The sequence below is a fragment of the Ruditapes philippinarum genome, unplaced genomic scaffold (assembly GCF_026571515.1).
Source record: "Ruditapes philippinarum isolate M1 unplaced genomic scaffold, ASM2657151v2 ctg4819_1_1_1_1, whole genome shotgun sequence".
Taxonomy (NCBI): domain Eukaryota; kingdom Metazoa; phylum Mollusca; class Bivalvia; order Venerida; family Veneridae; genus Ruditapes; species Ruditapes philippinarum.
Window position 1 is genome coordinate 108,056 of NW_026852608.1, and position 25,309 is coordinate 133,364.

At 32.2% G+C, this 25,309-nt stretch overlaps 1 protein-coding gene across 1 annotated transcript; it reads left to right on the forward strand.

The window, feature by feature from the left end:
* The first annotated feature begins 321 nt into the window (after window positions 1-321).
* On the forward strand, window positions 322-22,190 carry LOC132718941 (dnaJ homolog subfamily C member 22-like). The gene is made up of 4 exons (XM_060702655.1): window positions 322-679; window positions 13,003-13,119; window positions 13,660-14,132; window positions 16,301-22,190. Exons 1-4 carry the CDS (start codon window positions 406-408, stop codon window positions 16,547-16,549), a joined length of 1,113 nt encoding a protein of 370 aa, XP_060558638.1. The 5' UTR covers window positions 322-405; the 3' UTR covers window positions 16,550-22,190.
* The last annotated feature ends 3,119 nt before the right edge of the window (window positions 22,191-25,309 follow it).

The window sequence follows — 25,309 nt, forward strand, 5'->3', positions numbered from 1 at the left end:
AACTGACAGCTGCACACTTTCTGTTGCTGCACAGCTGTAAACAAAACATTGCATTGTGGTATTGGGAAAACTCAAATCTATTTTTATCCACTACCCAACTTAAACCGTAGCACTGCATTTACAAGATACGCGATATTTAAATGGGAGTACAGAGATACAAATGAACAATACTGACTGAATGTATTACATTTAAAGTTTCAGTTAATTAAACAAAGTAGCCTACATGCACGAATAAATTTAAATTCGAAACTAATTCTTTACACGTCATGTTTCTAAAAATAGAATCCAAATTTCCAATTTTGACACTCTGAGCATGCGCAATGCAAATTTGATAAACTTCCCGATAGTTAATAATTGAATTGTTTCATTATCGGACGCAAGGTAAACAACTTTGTCAGAAGTATCATGGCGAATATTGTTGTTGCGTATATATGCTGGGTGCTAGGTGGACCGTTGGGACTGCATCATTTTTATCTTGGTAGAGATAAACAAGCGTTTTTGTGGTGGATGTCTTTAGGTGGTTTCTTTCTCGGATGGATACGTGACTTGTGGAGACTTCCTGAATATCTTTATGAGGCAAATAAAGACCAAAGAGTTCGTGCCATATTCCAGGCAAGGATAGCAAAACACCCGCAACCACCGTGGAAAATTGCGAGGTTCGCTGGTCAAATGTTGATAGGTAAAATATTGATTATATGTTTTACTGCCATGGGCACAGACACTTTGTGTGCACAGGTGCTCGTCCAGTCTTGGCGCCTATATAAAAAATTGAAGTTGCAAAAAAAAAACGAAATAAAAAACAACTAGATTTATATTCTGGGTTGAGTGAAAAAAAATTTTTTTCCCTATATACCATTACAGTAAACTCCGCTTATATAACGAACTCATTGGGACATTCAAAATCTGTTGCTTATATCCAGAGTTCCTTGTAAGCATATAGCAAATTATTTCCTTGTATCAGGAGTTTTTATAGCGAACAGATTTACATATAACGAACTGATTGTTTACCATTGTCCGCCATTTTGAAGAGCTTTTGATTAAAAAATATTAGTCATTTATCTCTATTTTAGACACAATACCCTAGACGTACTTTTTGGAATTTAAATAATTGCCATTACAGTTTAAGCTTTACTCCCTATGTCAGTTTATCATAAAATATAATATACATTTAAATCAAGCGTACTTTGCAGTTTGCAATGGATCATGCTTGCAAGCAAGCGTGATTTTGTTGAAAACCGATAATAGATTATTATAATTATTTTACTCGAGCAAAACTATAATTGAAGAAAAGAAATAAATAACCGTTTTATCTTGGTGAAAAGAGAACGTGCGTGCTAAAAATATCCTAAATAGAAAACTATAATAATTCATTTTAATAGATGTATTGAAGTACATACAACGATAAACGGTACATTCGGCCGAGTTTTAATCCGTGCCAATGAAAATGAAAGTCTATTTAAGGATAGCCGATATTTTGGAGTTCGTTATAAAAGTGTAATTTTCTTTACTTTTAACTAAATTGGGACTAAGAAATGAGTTCCTTATACGCGATAATTCCTTATAACCGTGTTCGCTTTAACCATATTTATAATATTAAATAAAGAAGGGCAAATTTCGGGCCAAAATAAATTGTTCCCTATAACCGGAAGTTCGCTATAACCGTGTTCGCTATAAGTGAAGTTTACTGTACTACGAAAAGATCACCTAGTCGCCGTAACGCTATGGAGCTTTACTAGGACACTATGTGGAACAACCACAATGTCGAGTTCTGTAACAATACAAGCTATTTTGCTACTCTTTACACATCATGCATTTAGAAAATTGTTAACATTCTTTTTCTACCTTACTTACAACCTTAAATAACTTACATTTAAACTCGGACACTCCAATTTGTTACAATCTTGCAAAATTCCGTTGATGGTCGGCCATTTTGTCGAAAACGAAAGTACAAAAAAATACACCGTACTGTTCCATTGTCCTGGTCCCCTACGACTTCGTTCGCTAAACAATAGACAACAGTAACAAATAAATTGATGGTTACCGTTGTCTACTGTTCTGCGAACGCAGTCGTAGGAAACCAGGAGAGCGGAATAGTACGATGGCCGACCATCAACGGAATTTTGCAAGATTTTAACAAATTAAAGTGTATTTTTCGTAGTTATGGTATATAGGGGGAAAATCTTTTTTTTTTCTTTCACTCAACCCAGAATATTTGTTCTGGTGTTTTTTTAACTTCAATTTGTTTATATGGGCACCAAGACTGGACGAGCACCTGTGTTTGTGTGTTGAGCTAAAAACGCCACAAAACCCAAATCAAATGTAGATTTTATATATTTGTCAATCCCATGACAGGTACTTATAATGTATATATCATAAAACCTTAATATAAGCTGTTTTGAAATATGAAGATTTTTTTCAAAACTGCTTACCGTATATTAAGTTTTTTTATAAGAAATTAGGAAAAGCCTATGAACAGGGAAGTCAGTTAAAAAAAGTTATTTTTTCCCTTTTAAAGGTGTCATTCGGTATTTTTTACACCACTGCCGTTTTCATTCGGAACACTCAACGTTGTTATTAATCGGAAAAGTTGCAATTGTTCCGTAATACCCCGCCTATTTATTTTCATTGAGTTGCATTGAATATGGCAGCACCTTATAGAACTGACACTGAAAATGTCACTGATAGGTAAAAATACTATCTATTTTTTAATTGTTTTTTATTTGATTTCCTTTTAAATATACACATGAAGTTTATTGCCGGGCCAGCCAAAGCCCGGGTCCGCTTCGGCATATATATATATATATATATATATATATATATATATATATATATATATATATATATAAAATGTTAAGTACATGTGATGGCAGTGATGTTTTTTTTATTTTCAAAACAATCTGTGGCTTTCTGAAGGGGAAAATATAAAGCAATAAATCAGAAAAGAGGGAAAATTTGAAATCATATTCCACTAACTGAGAATGAAATTTATGCACACATTTTATAAATTTTTCAACTTACATGTGACAGTTCAATATAACATGCATGATACATATCTGAGGCTATAAAATTATAGGGACAGCTTCAATTAAATTTACAAACTAGCTGATATAAGTCAGCCATCATTGTTCTGCTGAAGATTATGCACATGGCATTTCACGAGAAAAATAGCATTTTAGGGGGAAATATACCTATTTTGGGCTAGAGGAAACAGCTTAAAATGTATTTGGCTGTAAAATATAGGGAAAATGCATTAAAATTAAAGAAAATATGTAAATTTGTCAATCCCAGCACATTATCCACATATGCTTATCATATATATCAATAAAACTTAATATTAGCTGTTTTGAAATAAAATCATAGGATATAATATATGGTAAGTATAAATATGTGCTTGAATTGACAAAATGACATTATATTTGGATTTAAATTCGTATACATTGGAGTTCCATATCCTAAATGTATCACTACATTATTTATCTATATTACAGACCTTTTCCCTGGCCATTTTAGGAAAAGAGGCTTGCCATGTTTTTGAATTTTTGCCGAGTAGCATTGCTTAAGTGGAAAAAATATTTGGTACTTTTTGAAACCCTCTTCATGTTCTTTTGGTATTGTACTTTAAATTTATTGTTTATTGTTTATTTATTCAAACCAATGCAAACTATCTTTCAAAGCATAAAAATTAAACAAGGGAATTTGTAGAAACATCAGATTCTCTCTGTTACAATTCTGGAATGAACTCAAGCAAATTTGTCAGTTTTGGTATTGAGAATTTAAGTTCTATTTGGAATATTCTTTTTTAAAGATTGGGAAAAAGTAAGCATATTTTCCATTGGGAATTGGTCTGGTAAACTCACCCATGGTGACACTGGGAAAGACTTGTTTAATGTTATTCAATACAGCAGAGACATAGATAACATAGATTGGCAACTTCCTAGCCAGTTAAAATATCACGCGTGCCTGCTAAACTTAAACTTGTAGCAAGTAAAACTTATTAACCAGATAACAAAATCAGTAAAATAATACATTTTCTTAAAGCTGATGCATTTGTCTATGGCTGCAGGTAATAGTATTTACAGTTCCCATTGGGACAGAAAAGAGTTCACTTAACCAAATATTTGATTTGACCAAATATTTGATTTCTTTGTCTTATTTGATGTATATGTTATGTTAATTGTCTGTTTTTCCCAATTTGTCAATAGCATTGTAAAATTTCCCAATTCTGGGAGTCAGTTCATTTTCCAAATGTGCTGAGAAAAAAAACCTGTGAAATAGATGAGGAGAAAGATTGACCAGAATTGTCAAATTTCAAGATATGCACATGACTAGTTTATATCTTCAATAACTTCATCACATCAGAAGCTAGGGAGCTGTAACCTAAAACTGAATGTTTCAAAATGTGTCAAAACTATGAATAGGCATATTAAAATAACAAAAACAACTTTCTTGGAAAAAATATGAGCTGGAGTTATATTTATCAAGTTTGCAACCATTTCGTTGTCTTGAACCAAGTGTGAATTTACTCTACTTCACGTCCTGCCCCTTTTGATAACATGAAACCCTGGGATTTATTGGGAATTCCCTTGATTTTCTTTCTTTTCCACTTTATATATATGTTTTTATGTATAAGTTTACATAATCATTTTTGCCAATGCAACTGAGTGACTGGTATTCATTCTATATAAAATATCTTTACAGATCTTTATGCACATCTTTAACTCATTATAGAAAGTCTTTGAAATGGACCTGTTTTCTTTGGCTGTGTTGTTAGGTGTCATGGGTTCAAGCCCAACTTGGGTCACCTCATATTCTTAGCTGCAGATAACTCAGCTGAATTTAGCTAAAATTGATAAAAAGGGGTACCAATTGAAAACAGTGCCCAAATAATATATGACCCAGTTATAAAATAATTTGCAAGAGATATGAAACAGATTTTCTTCTTTTTAAAAAAAAACTCCCTGAATGTGTTAATTGTATGTATTATTGAAAGTGACGAGTGTCCTTTTCCCTTTATTTTAAACAGGTTTAAACAAAAGGCACTGACCATTGGAATCCCCACTCGATTGTACATGCAATGTGTGTGTGTAGTGTATATGCATATATATATAACAGCTGCTGTTAATTTACTGGAAGCAATTATAACTGAGCATTTGACAGCCAATTAATTAAGTTCTTAATCATTTTATAATTGATAATAACAATGTTTACAATGTATTTTGCCATTATACTCGAGTCATACATTTTTTTTATTGCTTCATTATTTGTTAGAAAATTGTCCCTTTATTGCAAAGTAAATGCAGTTGCACCAACTTGTTGTGTGCGAATATCAAGTGGAAGTTTTATTGTCTAACTTTCCCGCAGGGCAGGGGCTTTAACTGGGGATTGAAAATGGCCAAAGGGGTGTCCGTGGCCGAGTGGTTAAGGTTGTTGATTTCAAGCAACTTGCCCCTCACCGCTTTGGGTTCGAATCCCGACATGATTTTTCATGTAAGGAAGCTATCCAGCTAGCTTACGTAACATCCGTGGTTCTTCTTGGGTGCCCGTTCGTGCCTGAAATAATGCTGGAACATCCCCAAATGACCTATACTGTGTCAGTTTGAAGTAAAACCCAATCAAACAAACAAATGAAAATGGCCAATGGATACATACAATGTAGTTACATACATGTATTCTACTTTGATAAAAATTATAAAGTTGTACATGTAATTATTTACACAGAAGAAACTTAACAAGACTTTATAATCAGCCTAACCATTGGTATGTAACTTATAATGCAGCATTGGCAACTTGTCAGTGCTATTGGTTTAACTAGTCACTAGCTGAATTTCTTAAATGAACTTTCCCAGGTTTTTGTGTCACCTGATGCCGAGACTGTACAAGGATCACTTCTCTATCTGTCAATCTGTCCGTCCATCATATAACTTGTCTGGACTACTCGAAAACTACTGGTGTAATTTCATCCAAACTTTACAGGAATAATCAGTACCAAGTCTTGTTGTGCATATAGTTGTTATTTTCATATTAAATGATTATTGTCAGAGTTATGTCCCTTTAATGATTTTATTTTTTAAAATCTATTTAGACTTTTCTTGTACTAATCTTACAGTTAGAATGAAATGTTGCAGCATTGATCAATACCTCAAGTACTTGACATGCATATTTTTGAATGATTTTGGCTGAGTAATGGCATGTTACAATGTAGTCAGTGTACTGGTGCATATAAGACGGACTTTCTGGTTGAAAATGTTTTGGCTGAGTTATGGGTCTTTTTGAAATTCAGTCGAGCAACTGATCATTTGATCGAGTGCGGTAGTCACTTATCTGATGTTAGGGAAAGATTTTCTGTTTTCGTACTCGAAACTGAGCATGACACAAACATAAGGAAAGCAAAAGAAAGTTTTTACATTCGTTTATTCAAACCTTTAATGAACAAGTAACAGAAATCAACATATTCGGAAAAAATCTACAATAGTAGCCCGGGTCTCCACGATACCGTTGTACATATTTTATACAATGTGTTTTTCAGAAAAAAAATTACTGGCTTGAAAAAAAGAAGGAATTAACAACTTCATTAACATTTAATCCTCTTAAAAATACATTGCAAAGTTATGTTACTATGAAATTTTCGCTCACTACAAATGTAAACAATATCAACTATTTTGTATGACGTAGTTAAACAGACTTCATGCTACCGGTGCACTGGTAAAAATGTTAAAAAATTTATATGGAAAGCCATAGCAGTTTTAATAGCAAAATTATCATTTTAGCATTCTTGTATGCATATCTAAAAAATAACTTAAAAACAATATAAAAATTTGTGTTAAAATAATTTACTGTTCATCTTTATAACCTCCCAAGTGATATCTGTATTAGAATCTTCCACTCCCAATTACAGGTGTATATTCTATGTGACTGGATTAAAAAAAAGCCCCCTTCACTTAATTTTAGTGTTGTTGTGATTTTCTGGTCCTGTTATATCATTGAATCTATTTCATTTCTACATGAAGAAGATACAATATCAATATGGCACTTTACACAGACTCCCTTAAAAGACTGAATGAAACTGACTTTTCCATTTTCACATTATTTTTTATATGCAATATTGGCTTTCCATAGATTATTTTTTTCCCGGCAAAAATGATGTCAAAGGTCAAGTGACATGTAATGGAGGTATGAATGACGTCAACACCTGTCATTTTTTATTTATTTGGAAAGAAAAATATGTGTTTTGTAGAGAGACCGATTTATGCAATTGAGGGAAAGGATAGTAAATGAAAAATAAGGTAGGATATGCGAAATATTTTTCTCAGAAACTCATTAAAATGTTTAAAAACTTTGAAATAGCAAATATTACGAGAGCATGTCAATATATACGCTTGGTAGGTGGTGTTGACAATAATATCGCGAGATCTGTGAATACACCGGTATCGTGTAGTCACCGGTATCATGGGGGTTGAGTATACTTAATCTAATGTGCGTAGGAATAATTTGGTTAAGTATCTGTAGTGAGCGCATTTTTTTTACTTTACGCCGCCTGTCAATCAAGCGGGCAGGGGTCTAAATAAGCCAATCGGCGACCGTTATCAGTTTCACGCTAAGTTGTCTGAGAAGTCCGCCATTTTCCTTAGACAAGCTATTTGTATAAGACAATGGTGGAGCAGTATTTATTTTGAAATTATTTTGATTATTTGTCAATTAAAAGCTATTTAAACGGTTTATCTAAGTTACAAAATATCCTGACATATTGATATATGGAGTCAGTTAGTTTGTTTTACAAAAACTAAAATTTCAGTAGCTTTCTATATATGAAGATAATAAGTTATAAAGCAGGTACGAAAGTTAAAACTGGCTATACCACATTGCGTTAAACAAGGAAACTTTTTTAACAAATACTATTTTCCTTTCTTCAATACAATTATGTAAATTCATAATCACATTATATATTATAAGGTCTCAGACTATCCAGGTGATATGATATTTTTTGTTCGTTCTTAACATAGTGTCTATAAAATGCTGCAGTAGAAAGAAATACTTGCAAATGAAATGAGAGAATATGTAATAAATTCTTTAGGTGAAATTATCCTATCTAAATATTTCTATTAAAGCTATATGAATAAAATGATTTAAATATTAATATACGTCTGCTTCAATAACATCATATCTGATCACGGTTTTAATTTAAAGCCGAGGTCTGGTATTTGCGAAACTTATTTTGAAGTGAATAATATTGTGTTGTATCACGAAAATATCTAATGTACAAATATACATTTAATCATATATCATACAACAAAGTTACGCAAGAGCAATTTTCACATTTAATTTTGACAATTTATGCACAAATGCATTACATATAAGTGATTTTGAACATAAAACCCAACAAACATTTGTAAAGTTACTGGTTCATTTATATAATTTTACTTTTTTAGCTCACCAGAGCCGAAGGCTCAGGGTGAGCTATAAGTATCAAAGGGGGATACTCCGGCGTCCGTCGTCATGCGTCAACAATCGTCTTATTCTCTGACACTACTGGGCAGTTTTACTTTAAATTTAGTCTGTAGCATCCTTGTGACAGTCACACTTGAATTTGCTCCTGCTATTTCAATTGGCCCCTTTTAGGGGTCAACAGAGCTAAAAATAGAAAACCTATAAAACTTCTACTACAGAACTAATTGATGGATGGTCACGAAACTTTGTCTGTAGCATTCTTGGGATGTTTTTAAGGGGTCTCTTGGGCTCTTGGGCTAAAAATACAAAAACCTTTAGGCATCTCTATCTAGAGAACTAATTTATGGATGATCATCAAACTTTGTCTGTAGCATTCTTGGGTAGTCTTTTATCAAGTTTGCTATTATAATTTGATTGGCCCCTTTTAGGGGCAGATAAAGCTAAATATAGAAATACCTTTAAACATCTATATCTTAAGAACTAATAAATGGATGATCACCAAACTTTGTCTGTAGCATTCTTGGGTAGTCTTTTATCAAGTTTGCTCATATTAATTTGATTGGCCCCTTAAAGGGGTTTCTAGGGCTAAAAATAAAAAACCCTTTAAACGTCTTCTTCTATAGAACTAATTGATGGATGATCACCAAACTTTGTCTTTAGCATTTTTTGATAGTCTTATATCAAGATTGCTCATAATTATTATTGTGATTGGCTCCTTTTAGGGGCAGCTAAAGCTAAAAATAGAAATACCATTAAACGTATATTTCTACAGAACTAATTAATGGATGATCACCAAACTTTGTCTGTAGCATTTTTGGGTAGTCTTTTGTCAAGTTTTTTTTTCATATTAATTTGATTGGCCCTTTTAGGGGCAGCTAAAGCTATAAATAGAAATGCCTTTAAACATCTCTATCTAGAGAACTAATTTATGGATGATCATCAAACTTTGTCTGTTGCATTCTTTGGAAGTCTTTTATCACATTTGCAAATATTAATTTGATTGGCCCCTTTTAGGGGTCTCTAGGCTAAAAATAGAAAAGCCTTTAAACGTCTTCTTCTATAGAACTAATTGATGAATGATCACCATTTTGTCTGTAGCATTCTTAGATAGTCTTATATCAAGTTTGCTCATATTATTGTGATTTTCCCCTTTTAGGGGCAGCTAAAGCTAAAAATAGAAATACCTTTAAACGTCTATTTCTACAGAACTAAATAATGGATAATCACCAAACTTTGTCTGTAGCACTCTTATGTAGACTTTTATCAAGTTTGTTCATATTAATTTGATTGGCCCCTTTTATGGGTCTCTAGAGCTAAAAATAGAAAAAACATTTAAACGTCTTCTTCTATAGAACTAATTGATGAATGATCACCAAATTTTGTCTGTAGCATTCTTAATTAGTCTTATATCAAGTTTGCTCATATTAATTTGATTGTCTCCTTTTAGGGGTCTCTAGGGCTAAAAATAGAAAACCCTTTAAACGTCTTCTTCTATAAAACTAATTGATGGATGATCACCAAACTTTGTAGCATTCTTGGGTAGTCTTATATCAAGTTTGCTCATATTATTGTGATTGGACCCTTTTAAGGGCAGCTAAAGCTAAAAATAGAAATACCTTTAAACATCTATTTCTACACAACTAATTGATGGATGATCACCAAACTTTGTAGCATTCTTAGGTGCGCTTTTATCTAATTTGCTCATATTAATTTGACTGGCGCCTTTTAGGGGCCACTATAAAGCCAAAAATAGAAAAACCTTTGAACATCATTTCCTACTGAAATAATTGATAGGTGATCACGAAACTTTGTAGCATTAGCAGGTAGTCTTTTAATCACTTAAGTGGCATGACAGTTTCGCGTAAACGTCAGCACCGTCTTTTGTCTAAGGTTCTGAATGACTGGGTCACGTGAATCAGTGGGCGGAGCAATCTCTTCTCGTAATGGCGTAATGTCAACTGCTGCATTGCAGCTACATTTGTACTTGTTTAAGTAAGAAATTCAAATGTTAATTTTTTAAGGTTTTTAAACCTCAGTGGAGTCCCTTTAACAATGTATTTAATTTGAGCTTAACCATATATTTCTTCAGATATATAGTAGGGGTAATTTTGTATGCTGATTAATATGGTGATTAAAAAACATCTGTTTGATGACCCAAAGGGGAAGTGTAAATTTATGTGTTGCTATTAGCAATTCATAAATAGGATGTTCAGGTTAATTTTTTACAGGTGCAGATAATTATAAAGCATCAAAATTTAATATGCTAGGTATGTCTATTGTATTTTCTTTTATAGTACAATCAGTGGACATTATATTAATTAAATGTTAATGCAGCATAGATTTTCGTAATGTGTATAAGATAATTACAAAGATGATGTGTTTTAAATGAATGTGTGTGTATAGAATATATACATGTAGGCAATATGCTAATCTACAGTTTCCTAATTTCTACATAACTTACGTGTTGTAAGGTTAACACAAAGTGCTCAAAGGCAAGCTTTTACTATCGCTCTGTGTCTGTCATGCAATGTGCCTTGTTTATGGCGTCAAAAATTTTCTTCTCCAAAAGCTTAGATAAATTTGGCATTAAACATTATGTATTGGGTCTCTGCAAAGTTTGTTCCAATTATAGCCCTGCCTCTTAATTTGTCGCAGGGAGGTCCTGGGTAAATATATATATATATATATTATATATATATATATATATATATATATATTATATATATATATATATATATATATATATATATATATATATATATATATATATTAAAGATTTTTCGAGCCACAAAGGTAATTCATGCTTAGATATATGACATTTAATATTGTTTTGTGGACATATACAAAGTTTGTTCAAATTAAAGCTCTTGGATGAAAATTGGCCCGAACCCACAGAGATTGGGGGTCATGGGTATTCCTTATATGTTACAATAAGTAACATTGGAGGAAAAAGAAATTCTGAACCTGCACAATTATTAGATATTAAGCACTTAACATTGTCTAGTGTTTCTTTTAAAGTTTGTTCGACTTTTCCCTGCATGGGGGTGAAGGTTTTTTTTATCCTATGTATAAAGTGAAAACAGTGACAATATAAAACCAAAAAGGGCTAGAGCTTTGTTATTTGACTTTTGATCCAACCCAAGTTGGTTTTTGGGGTTGGGTTTAAAATCGCACTAAAACAGTATATGTCATATGACCATTTTCCAGTTTTACTGATGGAGATGCCCTTCCGTACATTTTCTCAGGCACAAACGGCATCTGAGTAGAACCCTGACGTTCCGTAAGCTAGCTTGATAGCTTCCTCACATGAAAGAACCGGGATTTAAACCCTCAGCCGTGAGGGGCAGAACCTACAGTGATGAAGGGCAAGTGGTTTGAAGTCAGTGACCTTAACCACTTCGTTGTTCCTTAACTTACCCAAGTTGAATAAATAATAGCTCTTGGGTACAAAATAAATTGGCACAACCCTGGAGCATGACATAAAATAGAAGCCAGTGGGTCAGCAATTGATTTTCATAGCAAGCAATGACTTTCCATATTAACCATTGACTTTCCAAAGCAACTATTGATTTTTATAGCAACCCAAACATTGACTTTTCATTGAAGCCAGAGATTTCCATAGCAATCATTGAGATATTTAGCAATAAGAGAACTGATCAGCAACAGTAACTTCTATAAGAACCATTCACTTTGAATAGCAACCATTAACTTTCTTAATTTTCTTAGCCCAGTTATCATTTTCTTATCATAAAGCAACTAGGTACTTCCATCCATAGCATCCATTGATTGTCAGTAGTAATCTATAGCTTCCATAGCAACCATTAACTTTCTTTAGCAACCAGTGACTTCCATATTAACCGTGCCATCTATAGCAACCAGTGACCTTTTTAACCATTGACACCCATATAGCAGAAAGTGACTTCTTCAGAAATCATTGACTTCCATAGTAATCATTGATTTTCATAGCAGACTTTGTTTTCCATTTCTAGCATGTGGGCTCGATCCCCGGGAGATGCTTTGGTAGTTTAGTGCGGAGGAAGGTAGACTAGTACTGGTGTAGCTCTCTAGGAGCGATGGTTAGGAAACTACCCGCCTATATGACTGTTCAATATACTGTTGGGAAAAGGCGTACAAGAACAAAACAAACAAACAAATTTACTTTACATAGCAAACATTGACTTTCTATAGCAACATCTGACTTTCCTGAGCAACCAGTGAATTTCTTAGCAAACGTTTACTTTTCATAGCATAATGGTCAGTGACATGTATCAGCCATTTATACTTTCATAGCAACCATTGACATTCCTTAGCAATCTGTGACTTTAGTAGCAATTATTGACTTCCAATAGCAACCATTTACTCCCATAGCAACCATAGACTTTCCACAGCAACCATTGACTTCCATAGCAACCATTGATTTTCATAGCAACTATTGATTTTACATAGCAACCATTTACTTTATATAGCAACTAATGATTGGCATGATCATTTTATTTTATTATTATTTTTGTTTTCTTAATTTGTAGAAAGAAAATAAATGTGTTTTTTTACTAACAGGGACAATGATGAGTTACTTGTTGAGACTGGCTATACCAGACTTTGTTCTAAACAACATGGAGTATGGTTTGGATCATGTGTTTAAAGTCATATTACCAGTAATAGGTGCAGCTATAGGTATATTAACTATATTATGTTATATTATACATGTATATGAAAAGGGCACAGTTTTAGGTATTGGTCACTATTGAAAATGATACTTCCTGTAATAAGTGGAGCATCCAATATGCTGTCTCTATATGAATTATATTACCTATAATTATATTATATATAATGAACACAATGACATATAATGAACACAATGACTGGTATTTGTTGCAGATTTTTAAATTTATATAAGCTGTAATGGGCTAAGATCACAGTTTGTGGTTTAAAGAAATATTACCTGTAAGAACCAATATAAATACAGAAACTGTTTATACACAATATAGAGTGTTAATAATTAAGTAAATTAATTAGAGTTTTCAAAAGTTAAACCTCATTTTGCAAGAAACACTTTTTAAATTCATGTCAATTGTTTCATAGTATTTACTATGATATCTTTTATTATAATAAATGTGTTTTGTTGCATGAGATGAAGAGAGTTTTGTTACTAGTTTTGAGTGTACCGCCTCAACTTAATATTATTGTTATATAGTATTTTTTTCATGATTACAGGTGTTAGCCTAGTTTCTAATATAGGAGTACAGAAGGTGTCATTTAAGTGGTGTATTCTGGGAGCAGCCATTTCAACACCTTGGCTTTTATTAGAGAGTCCATCATCTATTACCTATGCTTCTCTATTTTCCACGTTTATGGCAATTGAGAAGAGAGAATGGGACATTGAAAAAGAAGCGCCCACAGGGGTTTGTAACTTTATTAAGCGTGTAATAGTTTTAGCTTTATGCGGCTGTATATATATGACTCTGTGGGGCTCTGTGATATGTTTCAACATGCACGTTGTGACCAGTGATGGGATGGATGTTCCAATGTACGAAGCTATTGGTAACTTTTTTGAATCTCCAGCCTGGAAAGATTTTAAGAAGACGATGAACGAACTGTACGAGTTTTGCCAGGTGAATGATTGGGACACGTGTTACCAGAAACTTGTAGAACATCTCGATCCTACAGGAGAAGCCCATGCTTATAAGGTAGGTTGAAAAATAAAATGAAAAGTCGGTACAACAAATGTAGAACAACACTAGGGTTGTCACGTTTAGACGGGTAAGGTTGGTTTTAAGCTAAAACCATGTTTGAAAATTCAATAACCGGTAACCGAGGTTAGTATTTGCCTAAGGGGTGAACAAGTTTTTAATTGATTTTAAATATTACCTTTGTTTTTTTTAAACAAGATATGACAATTGTTTATAATTTAGTTGAACTCAACAATTTTATTTCCTATCTGATCGAGTACAGTACGACCCTAGAAAAAGATTCGGATATGAATTGTAATCATTTTGAATATAACAAAATATGAACAAAATGGCATATCTTGTCATAGAGAAACAAAGTTAATGTTGAAAATCTAAGGATTTTATTAGTACGGTCGGTTAAGCATTTAACACTGTTATTACGCTGTCCTTTAAACAGTTAGCATATTCTCTAACCGTGAGACCCCTAGACAGCACCATGTTTAAGACAGAGATTTGTGTTGTTGTAAAGACAAGTTGCTCTAGAGATATTAAAGCAGCATGCCTCAAGATTCATGAAAATTTTCATGAAAATTAAAAAAAAATGTATTTAAAAGTAAAGCAATTGTGTAGTGAACAAAGAAATAATTTACACATTACATGCAATACATGTTAATTACTAAAAAGAGGCTGAAAATAGCCCTTACCACATTAGAAACGCAGGAGAAATATGGTGATAAAAATACGACAAAATTAGTCATTTATTGCACATAAAATGTAAATTATAACTTGAATCTAAAATTACTTTTCTTAAACTCTTAGTACATTTTTTCTCAAGTTTGATTTTCTTGAACTATTTTGGCTCATCTGGAGGCGTGCAGCTTAATTGATATAACCAGGTATGAGTGTGAAGTATCAATTTCTTTTGTTGGACAGAGTTTATTTCTCTGCAGAGGTGGCACTGAAGACTATCTGTAATTTGAAGGACCACAATTGGAAAATTTATATGATGGGGGAAAGGAAAATTTCACATCTAGTCATTATTTATGTTTTCTTTAATGTATTTCTTACTATTAAGTTGCATTGATACACAGGAATGACTGTTCCCAGTCTAATTTTATTGACCCGTCAATATGAATACACTATAATAACACTAATTTTGCAGTTATGCCTGTGAGAATTGATATGGAATATTGGAAATAATGTTTTGAAAAGTCAAACAGGCTTTATGCATAGGTCATGTCATCACATATACAATAGCACAGTCGGTTAAGTGATTGCCTTATATAAGAGAGATTTTTTGTTCGAGGCTTTCTGTTGTCATTGTTTTTCTCTTACAATCTATATGTTCGCAGTATATTTAAATGGAAAATAATTAAAATTTTATATATAATGTTTGTGTAACAGGTGATAGAATGTTTGTGTTATACATACAGGTGTTAGAATGTTTGTGTTATACGTTCAGGTGTTTAAATGTTTGTGTTATACGTTTAGGTGTTAGAATGTTTGTGTTATGCGTGTAGGTGTTAGAATATTTGTGTTATACATACAGGTGTTAGAATGTTTGTGTTATAGGTTCAGGGGTTAAAATGTTTGTTTTGTACTTTCAGGTGATAGAATGTTTGTGTTATAAATTCAGGTAAAAGAATTTTTTGTGCTTCACGTTCAGGTGTAAGAATATTTGTGTTATACATTCAGGTGATAGAATGTTTGTGTTATACGTTCAGGTGTTAGAATGTTTGTGTTATACATTCAGGTGTTGGAATATTTGTGTTATACATTCAGGTGTTGGAATATTTGTGTTATACATTCAGGTGTTAGAATGTTTGTGTTATACGTTCAGGTGTTAGAATATTTGTGTTATACGTTCTGGTGTTAGAATGTTTGTGTTATACGTTCAGGTGTTAGAATGTTTGTGTTTTACGTTCAGGTGTTAGAATATTTGTGTTATAGTTGAGGTGTTGGAATATTTGTGTTATACGTTCAGGTGTTAGAATGTTTGTGTTATACATTCAGGTGTTAGAATATTTGTGTTATAGTTGAGGTGTTAGAATGTTTGTGTTTTACATTCAGGTGTTAGAATGTTTGTGTTATACATTCAGGTGTTGGAATTTTTGTGTTATACGTTCAGGTGTTAGAATATTTGTGTTATACGTTCAGGTGTTAGAATGTTTGTTTTATACATTCAGGTGTTAGAATTTGACGGACTCAGTGCTCATCTGGATGAAATCCAGCCAAGATGTCGTAAACTTAGTCGACAGTATCATCCCGATAAATTTAACACAGCCGCAGAAAAACTAGCAGCACAAGAAAAATTCATAGAAATTCAGAAAGCCTGCGGCATTCTGAGCAACATGCGGAAAAGACGTGCGGAGAAAAATATGAAATCTGATTCTACAAAAACGCCAGACACAGACCATAGAAGAACTGAATTTTAGTGTTGTTATTTTACCAAAGTTGTTTTGCATAATTTTGTACAATATTTTCCAACAGAATATATATAAATATAATTTTTTATTGATTATTGATCTGATCATTTTTAAAGTGTAAAAATTGATGTACCTTATATTCTAAAAGATTTTAAACCATTAAAAATTGAAGAAATGTGAAGGAGAAGAATATCAGTTATCTTTTTGTATAGTGTATAATTATAGACTTATAGCTTGAACCTTTACTTATAGCTTAAACCTTTACTTATAGCTGAAACCATTACATTTGCTGATTTCTTGTAGATATTCCACTTTCGAATGATCCATCTGTATTCAAAGTATGCTCAAGTCAAAAAGTATTTCATGTAGTAAAGAATAATGCAGTCTTTATTCTCTGAAACATTAAGAAAACTGTAAAATTCATGTACAGTACAAATAATTCATTATGGTTTCATAAATGTTGACATGTTAGACTGGTATATTGTTAATATTGAACAATGGCCCAGGTTTTTTTTCTTCAACCCATTTGGGTCATTTTTAACAGGGTCATAATTTATTCTTGCATATCAGACAGGATTATCTACCGTTTACATTGTTGCTAGAAAAATCTGTCTTACACCCCCATGTAAGACAAAAAAAAATAGATAAAAACAGAATCCCTAAAGAAAGCCCAACACGGCAAAATTGAAAATGTTGCAGGCTCGGTTTGATTGAGCCTGTTTATGGACGGTACTGGAAAGTGCAATTTACCTTCCACGCCCCCTAGCACCGGCTTAAGCAGAATTCAACATTTAAACGTGAAATAGTAAAATTTTGAATTTAGAAACATCCGCAGATGTGTTCATACGGCGGTTATCATGGAACCTTCAAGGTGACACTTCCGTGCCATTCCATGAAAAGCGGCGTATGGTCCCCAAGTAACAAAAGGCGTGTGCCCTAAACGAGAAAACAATGGGCGGAACTAAATAAAATGGAATTTTGAAAGGGGATCAGAGGTTATGAAGCCTGCGTATCACAGATAAGACGTCAAAAGACAAATTTAAAAAGCAGGCAACATATCTTAAGGGTGATTCAACATTATTCAAGTAGGAATATTGGAACCACCCAACTAGAAAATGCCGAAAAGTTGAAACTAAAAATACCACAAGCACAACAATTATGTCGTGCTGAACGATCTTCAAGGATCGAAAATATAACATCATTGATTAAATGTACGGGGAGACTTTTTACAGCCGCCACACGGCACAAATAACACGGATGTGAACTCGCGTACTTTAAACTTTAAAGTCGCGTACTTTAAATGCCGTCTTTGACGCGCGCCTTTTATTATGAATGAATTGCGTTCTTATGATGACGTAATTTTATCGTTATGAATGAAGTTGTAAGTTCATACGCTTCTATAAGAAAAAGGTGCGTAATGAGAATATCAGTTTTTCGCAATTTCTGTTTTGAAAAAAATTTATATGTGATATGCAAGAAAAAGAATCAAACACCGGCTGTCGGTACAGACGGGAATATCTAGCTCTCGGGTAACTGTTAAGCGGAAACTCGGCAGAGCCTCCAGCTAGATATTCTGGTCTGTACCGGCAGCCAGTGTAAGATTCTTATAATGTTACACATGCACACTTGTGCTATCTGATCACCGTCTACATTGTTTGCTGTTTAGTTAGTATGATATATATTTATATCATTTTTGATTTTTCATATCATTTCTGATTTTTCACTAAAATAATGAATGTTTTTTTTCCAACAACGATAAATGGGCAAGTCTGTTATTTAGCCTGATAGGTGTTTTATAATATTTTAGAGTGTGATCTAAATATATGCATGCATAGCTCTCATGTTACTGTATAGGTGGATAGTTTTGCGTGTCAAAAGTTGTTGTAATCACAGTTTCGGAAGTTTTTAAGACATTAAGCATGAGGAAAATGTTTGCGAATCTTGAATCCTGGTTTTTTGTGCAATCTACATTAGATTTTACACTTATTCTTACAGTATATTCATATCTTTAAGATAGCGTTAAAGCCCGCTAATGTAATCGTTAAACTACAGCGCGTCAATGAAAGATGACTATTTTTAACAGATTACCATTTTTATTTTATATTATGTGATAAATAGAATATTATATTCGTCTAGATTCAATACTTAATTTATACAACTAGAAGCTCGCATAATAAATTTTATTTAACTCGTTTAATAAATTCAGTTTTAAACCTACATTCATTCAGTATCCTCAATGCATGCAATTATGTCTCATTTTACTGTGTAAGTGGATATATTTGTGCATCAAAAAGTTGTTGTTATCACAGTTGAAAGATTTATAAATAAAGCATGAGAAAATGTTTGTGAATCATGAATCCTGCTTTTTGTGCAATCTACATTGACAGTATATTTTCATATCTTTAAGGAAGTCTTAGTGTAAGCCAATATTGTAGCAAATCGGTTATTTCCCGAATGTTATTTTTTTCACATTAGATATTTTTTGGACATTAGATTATTTACACATGTATTTGTAAAGGTTATAGAGATGCATGTGTCTTTGGGCAAAGAAATTTTAGATTTTTATCTATTTGTTGATTTAATTTGATACGGATATATACATATGTAAATTAAAAGCTTTGCTGCATACTGTTATTTATATTGAAAAATCAACAAAGGTAGTGAACAATGTTTTTTATGCATTTTCTTTTGTATAAAAACAAATATTTTACTGTGAGAGGACAAGTTAAAGGGTATGATTATAGCAATAACTAGTGAAATATACTACAAAATATTTATATATTTTTTTTCATATATCCTAATGGTCCAGACTTAAAGAGATATTTTGGTAGAAATGAACTCCATCTATCGATCTGCACTACCAAAAATAAATAGGGGGCTATCTAATGGTAATCAGAACATAAGAGATAAACCTCATTCTGTAACAATAGTATTAGAGGTCAAAGGTTGCAGAGTATATTTTGTGTCCTGTCCATAACCTTTTCATCTATCAAAGGGGTTTTGTTTTTATTACTTGGCACAAATGTTACCATTAAATGTGCAACACCCATACCCCTACAGATGAGGTCATACTTTGAGATCACGGATTGAGATCGTCTCTTGGTAGTTGTACATTTTGTATTTCGTGTCCATTCCATAACTTTTTCATCTATTTACAGATTTTGAAGTAACTTTGCTTAAATGTTCACCATAATAAGATTGCTTGCCATGCACAATTATTTTGGGTTTTTTTTTCCAGCTAATCCGTTGGTATAAATAAACTATTACAGTTACAGCTTTAAAAATAAGCGCAACAGGTTGTTTTATCTATTGTGATGGGAAGTGCACTGTTAAGCTATAACGGTAAATTTCGTTTGTACCAGACTAAGAATTAATATAATTTCTTAGTATTTTTCTTTATTATCTGTTTCATATTTATTTCATTATAATGACCCAATTTTTATTTAAGTAAGATTTTTCAAATTTTATCAATTTTGGCTGAACGTGGGGATTATCATGGAATTTAAGATCTACATTTGCTGAGTTCCATCAAATTATCTCAGACATCTCAAGATGATGGAATGGGGCGTAAGTGGCCGAGTGGTTAAGGTTGTTGACTTCAAACCACTTGCCCCTCAACACTGTGGGTTCGAATCTAGACAGGGACTTTAGATTCTTTCATGTGATGAATCTATCCAGCTTGCTTACGGAACGTCGGTAGATCTACTCATGTGCCCTTTCGTGCCTGAAATAATGTTCGGTAGCGCACCTGAGGTCTTCCTCCACCAGTAAAGCTGGAATGTCGCCATATGACCTATAGTGTGTCGGTGTGACGTAAAAACCAATCAAACAAACAAAAGTATCTGGAATGAAAAGAGATTAGTAATTGTGTCACTGGCGGTGAAATTGGTAATTACTGTGTAGTTATTCAGATTGACCGACTGCCAATATATGACCAAATATGAGTAGTAAAAATAGGAATAAACAGTTATTAAACAACAAGACAGCCCAACAACGAAGAGATTATACTGTAGGTTAATATACCCTTTAACTTAAAGTTTGTTAATTGAACCAAGATATGTCTTTAAATTATTCCATTATTCCGGCCATTTGCTTTGTACATACATACTTTATATTTTGTATAACCAGCTTTTTGATATTGTTTTCATATATTGTTATATGTATATTGGATAAACTTACATAATGAAGAAGACATGCTGAATTTGTGCTTAGTTAGGAAACAAAAAAAAACATGTCAAAGAGATACTAGTTTTCTATCTTGTTACTGAATACAAAATGTATACCATATATAAATATATATTTTTTCATGAAAGGATCTAATGTTATAAAGTGCTTTAATAATACAACAAAAATCACGGAATATAATTTTTGTCTGCAAAAAATCATGGAATCTTGGAAAGTTAAAATCATTGTTGTCATAATTTATAAATCATTGTCTACAAATAATTTGTTGAAATTAATATTTTTGAACCATTTAAGGTAAAACGTTGTGCTAACTGTTCTGTTATAGGATTAAAGTGGATAGGTATACAGTGGGCACATTTTCCATAAAATTTTCAAATATTGCTAAAAACAATAGAAATGTATCATTTGCATATTCATATAAAAATTGTTTGAACAAAATTTGAATAAAATTTAAATGTTGATATAGTTCTATTAATGACTTAGAATGAACATTTATATGATGAATAATAATATTTTGTTCTAGAACACTTTATTATCTACTATATAAATATATATTATTGGATCATGTATCTCCAACTTGCCAACAACTTCCATTTATGGTACCGTCATGGTTTGTCGTTATAACTGATGTAAAACACTTACATTGTTATTAATTATTTTATTACAGACTTTCCATTCTAGACCAATTCATTTAAATTCTAGACCAATTCCTTTTTAATTCTAGACCAATTTACTTTAATTTTAGACCTATTCACATAAATTCTAGACCTGTTTACTTTACTTCTAGACTAATTTGCTTTAATTCTAGACCTATTCACTTTAATTCTAGACCTCTTCATCACTTTTATTCTAGACCAATTCAGTTTAATTCTAGACCAATTCACTTTAATTCTAGACCAATTCACTTAAATTCTAGACCGATTCACTTTAATTCTAGACCAATTCACTTTAATTCTAGACCTATTCACTTTGATTCTAGACCTATTCACTTAAATTCTAGACCAATTCACTTAAATTCTAGACCAATTCACTAAAATTATTCTAGACCAATTCACTTAAATTCTAGACCAATTCACTTTAATTCTAGACCAATTCACTTTAATTATAGACCTATTAACTTAAATTCTAGACATATTCACTTTAATTCAAAATAAAAAGAAAAAAGATTTGCTCATTTTCAAGTTTAATTTCAAAAACCTCTTTTTCATTTCATTGCATTGCTGAAGGTTTTATTTTATGTTGTTGTTGTTTTGCTGGTAAACAGTATTGAGATAAATAACAAAGACTTTTTCTAAAACATGGAGCCTATGCTTTTCAAACTTTAATTTCGATTTAGATCAAACAAACAAACTAACAAAATGAATATATGACTATAATTTTATTTTGATATTAGTATATATACATAATTTATTTGAAAATACATAAATTCATTATTTCTATTCAGTCTATTAAACATAAAAAAATATGTATCAGTTTTGACAGTACTTGACAGTAAATATTATTTTGTGAAATTTGTCCTTCTACATTACAAAAGGATAAGTGTTAAAATTTACTCATAACACCCAATATGCGATTGAAAAATGTTTTATATTGTAATTCAGTAATGTAGTCGAGCCAATTTCCATACTACGAATGTTTTTTTTTTTTTTTTTTAAGTTTGATATATGTGCCTTTATCTCAGTTATCATTTAACTCTAAACAAGTATGGTTTATAAATATCTTTTATAATCGCATATGCTATCTATTGTTTAGAGGAATCTGTTGCCAAGTGTGTAAGGTCTTCAAACCAAATGTCCTTCATCGCTGCAATTTCGAATTCCTTGCTTGAGTCCGGGAGTCACAAACATTGAATTATTTCATAAAGGGAAGCTATCAAGTTAGAACACGAAGCGTCGGTGTTATAACGGCGCTCGTAACTAAAGGCACTTGGGGTCCTCAATTTCCGCTGAAAAGTAGCCATATTTTATAAATATTTTCATGTCTGCTTGACATATATCATCATGATTATAAAACGTTCATTTGTATTTTTTTTAATTACCGATATAACTGATTCTTCAATATCTAACGTATAAAAAGTTTGTTTGAATATCTTTTTTAACATCTGATATAAAATAGCCTGTCAATGATGTTTGACAGTTATTGATTCCATTTTTTCTCAAAAAAAATATAACACTGATCTCACAATAAAAGCCATTTGAATAAGCGTACTACTTCTTAACATTTGTAAACTTTTATATTATTTCTATAATTTGCATCAGTACTTTTACTGCTTATGTACAAATGTTTTCCATATTTCCAAAATAAATGATTCTGTTGATGATGTTAGAGAGATATAGATTCCCTTTTTCTTTAAACAATACTGACCTCACTATAAAAATCAAGTGTGTAAGTGTACTATTTCTTAACATTTGTCAACTTTTAAAGTATTCTGATATTCATAACATCCACTGCTGATGTACAGATGTTGATTTCTCTTATTCAAACATATTGCTTGCGGGTATTCTAATCCATCTCCTGGTCCCAGTATCACCATAGCTTCACTCAGGTCTGACGTCATCTTGTACACGATGTGCTGATTTCTGTTACAGACGTAGACTGATCCAGACGGAGAGATTATAATACCGTGCGGGAGTTCTAAATCGCCTTGATACAATGATAACATATTACCATTCATATCAAGAGACATAACTTTGTTAGTTTTCCAGTCGGATACATAGATCACACTCTCATCATGTCTCACGGCAATATAACGAGGTAATGTACAATGTTTTAGTATCTCATCATCAGGTTTGATCGTCTTGATTATTGCCCCTGTCAGCTGTAGTATCTGAAACTTTACAGGTTGTTTATATGAAACATATAACTGATTGTTGATCATCTTCATATCTACACAGTTACCATTTGTTTTTATTGAACGATCTAGAGTCAGTTTTTCACGTACTTTCACTAGCTGTATCTGATAACTGTTTTCTAATACAACAGCTATCTGGTCATTTGATATCGTTGTAATTCCATTTGCTTTGCATTGTAATGATAAGACGTCTTTGATTAAGTTCTTGTTGATATCAACGAGTTTTAAGCATTGATTGTCACATAGAACAAGTTCATTGTTAGAGACTAACGTCATATCTGTAATATATATAAAGCTGTCCTTTTCGTCAGTATCTGACTTAACGTTGATATCTTGGATGAAAGTAAAGTCTTCGATCGTGTTTACTCCGCTGGTCATATTTTCTGTTACTTTCATTTTTGAAATGGAAGGTGTAACATCATGATCTACTTCAACAAGTGCCTCGTCATTTACAATCACGTGATGCCTCGTAAATTTATTTCTAGGATTGCCTTTGAAACAACCACTACAAAGAATGTCACTGCAATCTTCACAGAAACCGACTGCCTTGATTTTGTCACCAGCAACTTTACACGGATTGCAGAATTTAGGAGATTTTCTTGGCATGTCACCTTTGCTCAGCAAAACGTGATGTTTTGATAGTTTGTTTCTTGAATGACTACGAAAGCAGGTACTGCAAAGATATTCGTTACAATCAGTACAAAACCCCTCAGCCTCGGTATGATCTCCGACAGTTATACAAGGATCACACTCGTAATATTCCTCCGAACTTTTGTAAACTGATGACACCCCTGATTTTTTGTCACCTAATGTTACCTCCTCAGAGCTTAAATAAACAGACGCCACGGAGCTTTTTATTCCCTTTTCCCGTGATCCAGATTTTCCAATTCTTTCTTTTGGTTTTCTTTTTCCACTTACTTGTTCAGCCATTATATTATAACTGAAAAAATACACAAAAAGAATTAATTTATTAATACTTAAAAACCGTTGTTTTAATACAAATATATAAATCTATTATTGAGTATATATACATGTATATTAGAAATAATAGACAAAGTTTAGTCTTATTTGCACGGCGCGTTGCTATAGTAATTATCATAACCTTCAAGATAAAACAACTACTTTGACTCATCGGTCTAGTATTTACATTTACACATGTACAGATCTATTGCATTAATCTTGCTTGATATCGGTCATCGATAAAAAAGCCTTAGACTTTTAAAGAACGTGTTAAGTATATTAATTGAGCATTAAATGATAAGAATGAAGTCTGTATGTTATGTTATGAAATGATTCAGGCCTTAAAATAAAATTATCTTTGTTTCCCTTCCCGTGTCACCTTTACCATTTTGGGTAGTAGATTTTGTTATCTTTAACATTTTTTGTCTAAGATTATGATTTGAAATAAATGTAAATGTTAGTATCGGTTTAAAGATTTTTTTGTTGATATTTAAAATGCAAAAACATAAGAACGATATATGAATATCATTGACAGACTTTACTTCCATGTTTAGTAATTCTTGTTTGGAATATATTTTGACAACTGTGTTTTTTTCAGGGTAGGTAAAGGGAGGGGAAAACACTATGTATATGTTAGTGTTCATCCTTGCTGTTCTACAGAAATTAGAAACTTCGACGGGAGCGATAGCGACAGGAGAATGTTTCTAATTTCTGTAGAACAGCTAAGGATGAACACTAACATATTTAGTGTCAAGCTTTATTTGGCCATTGAT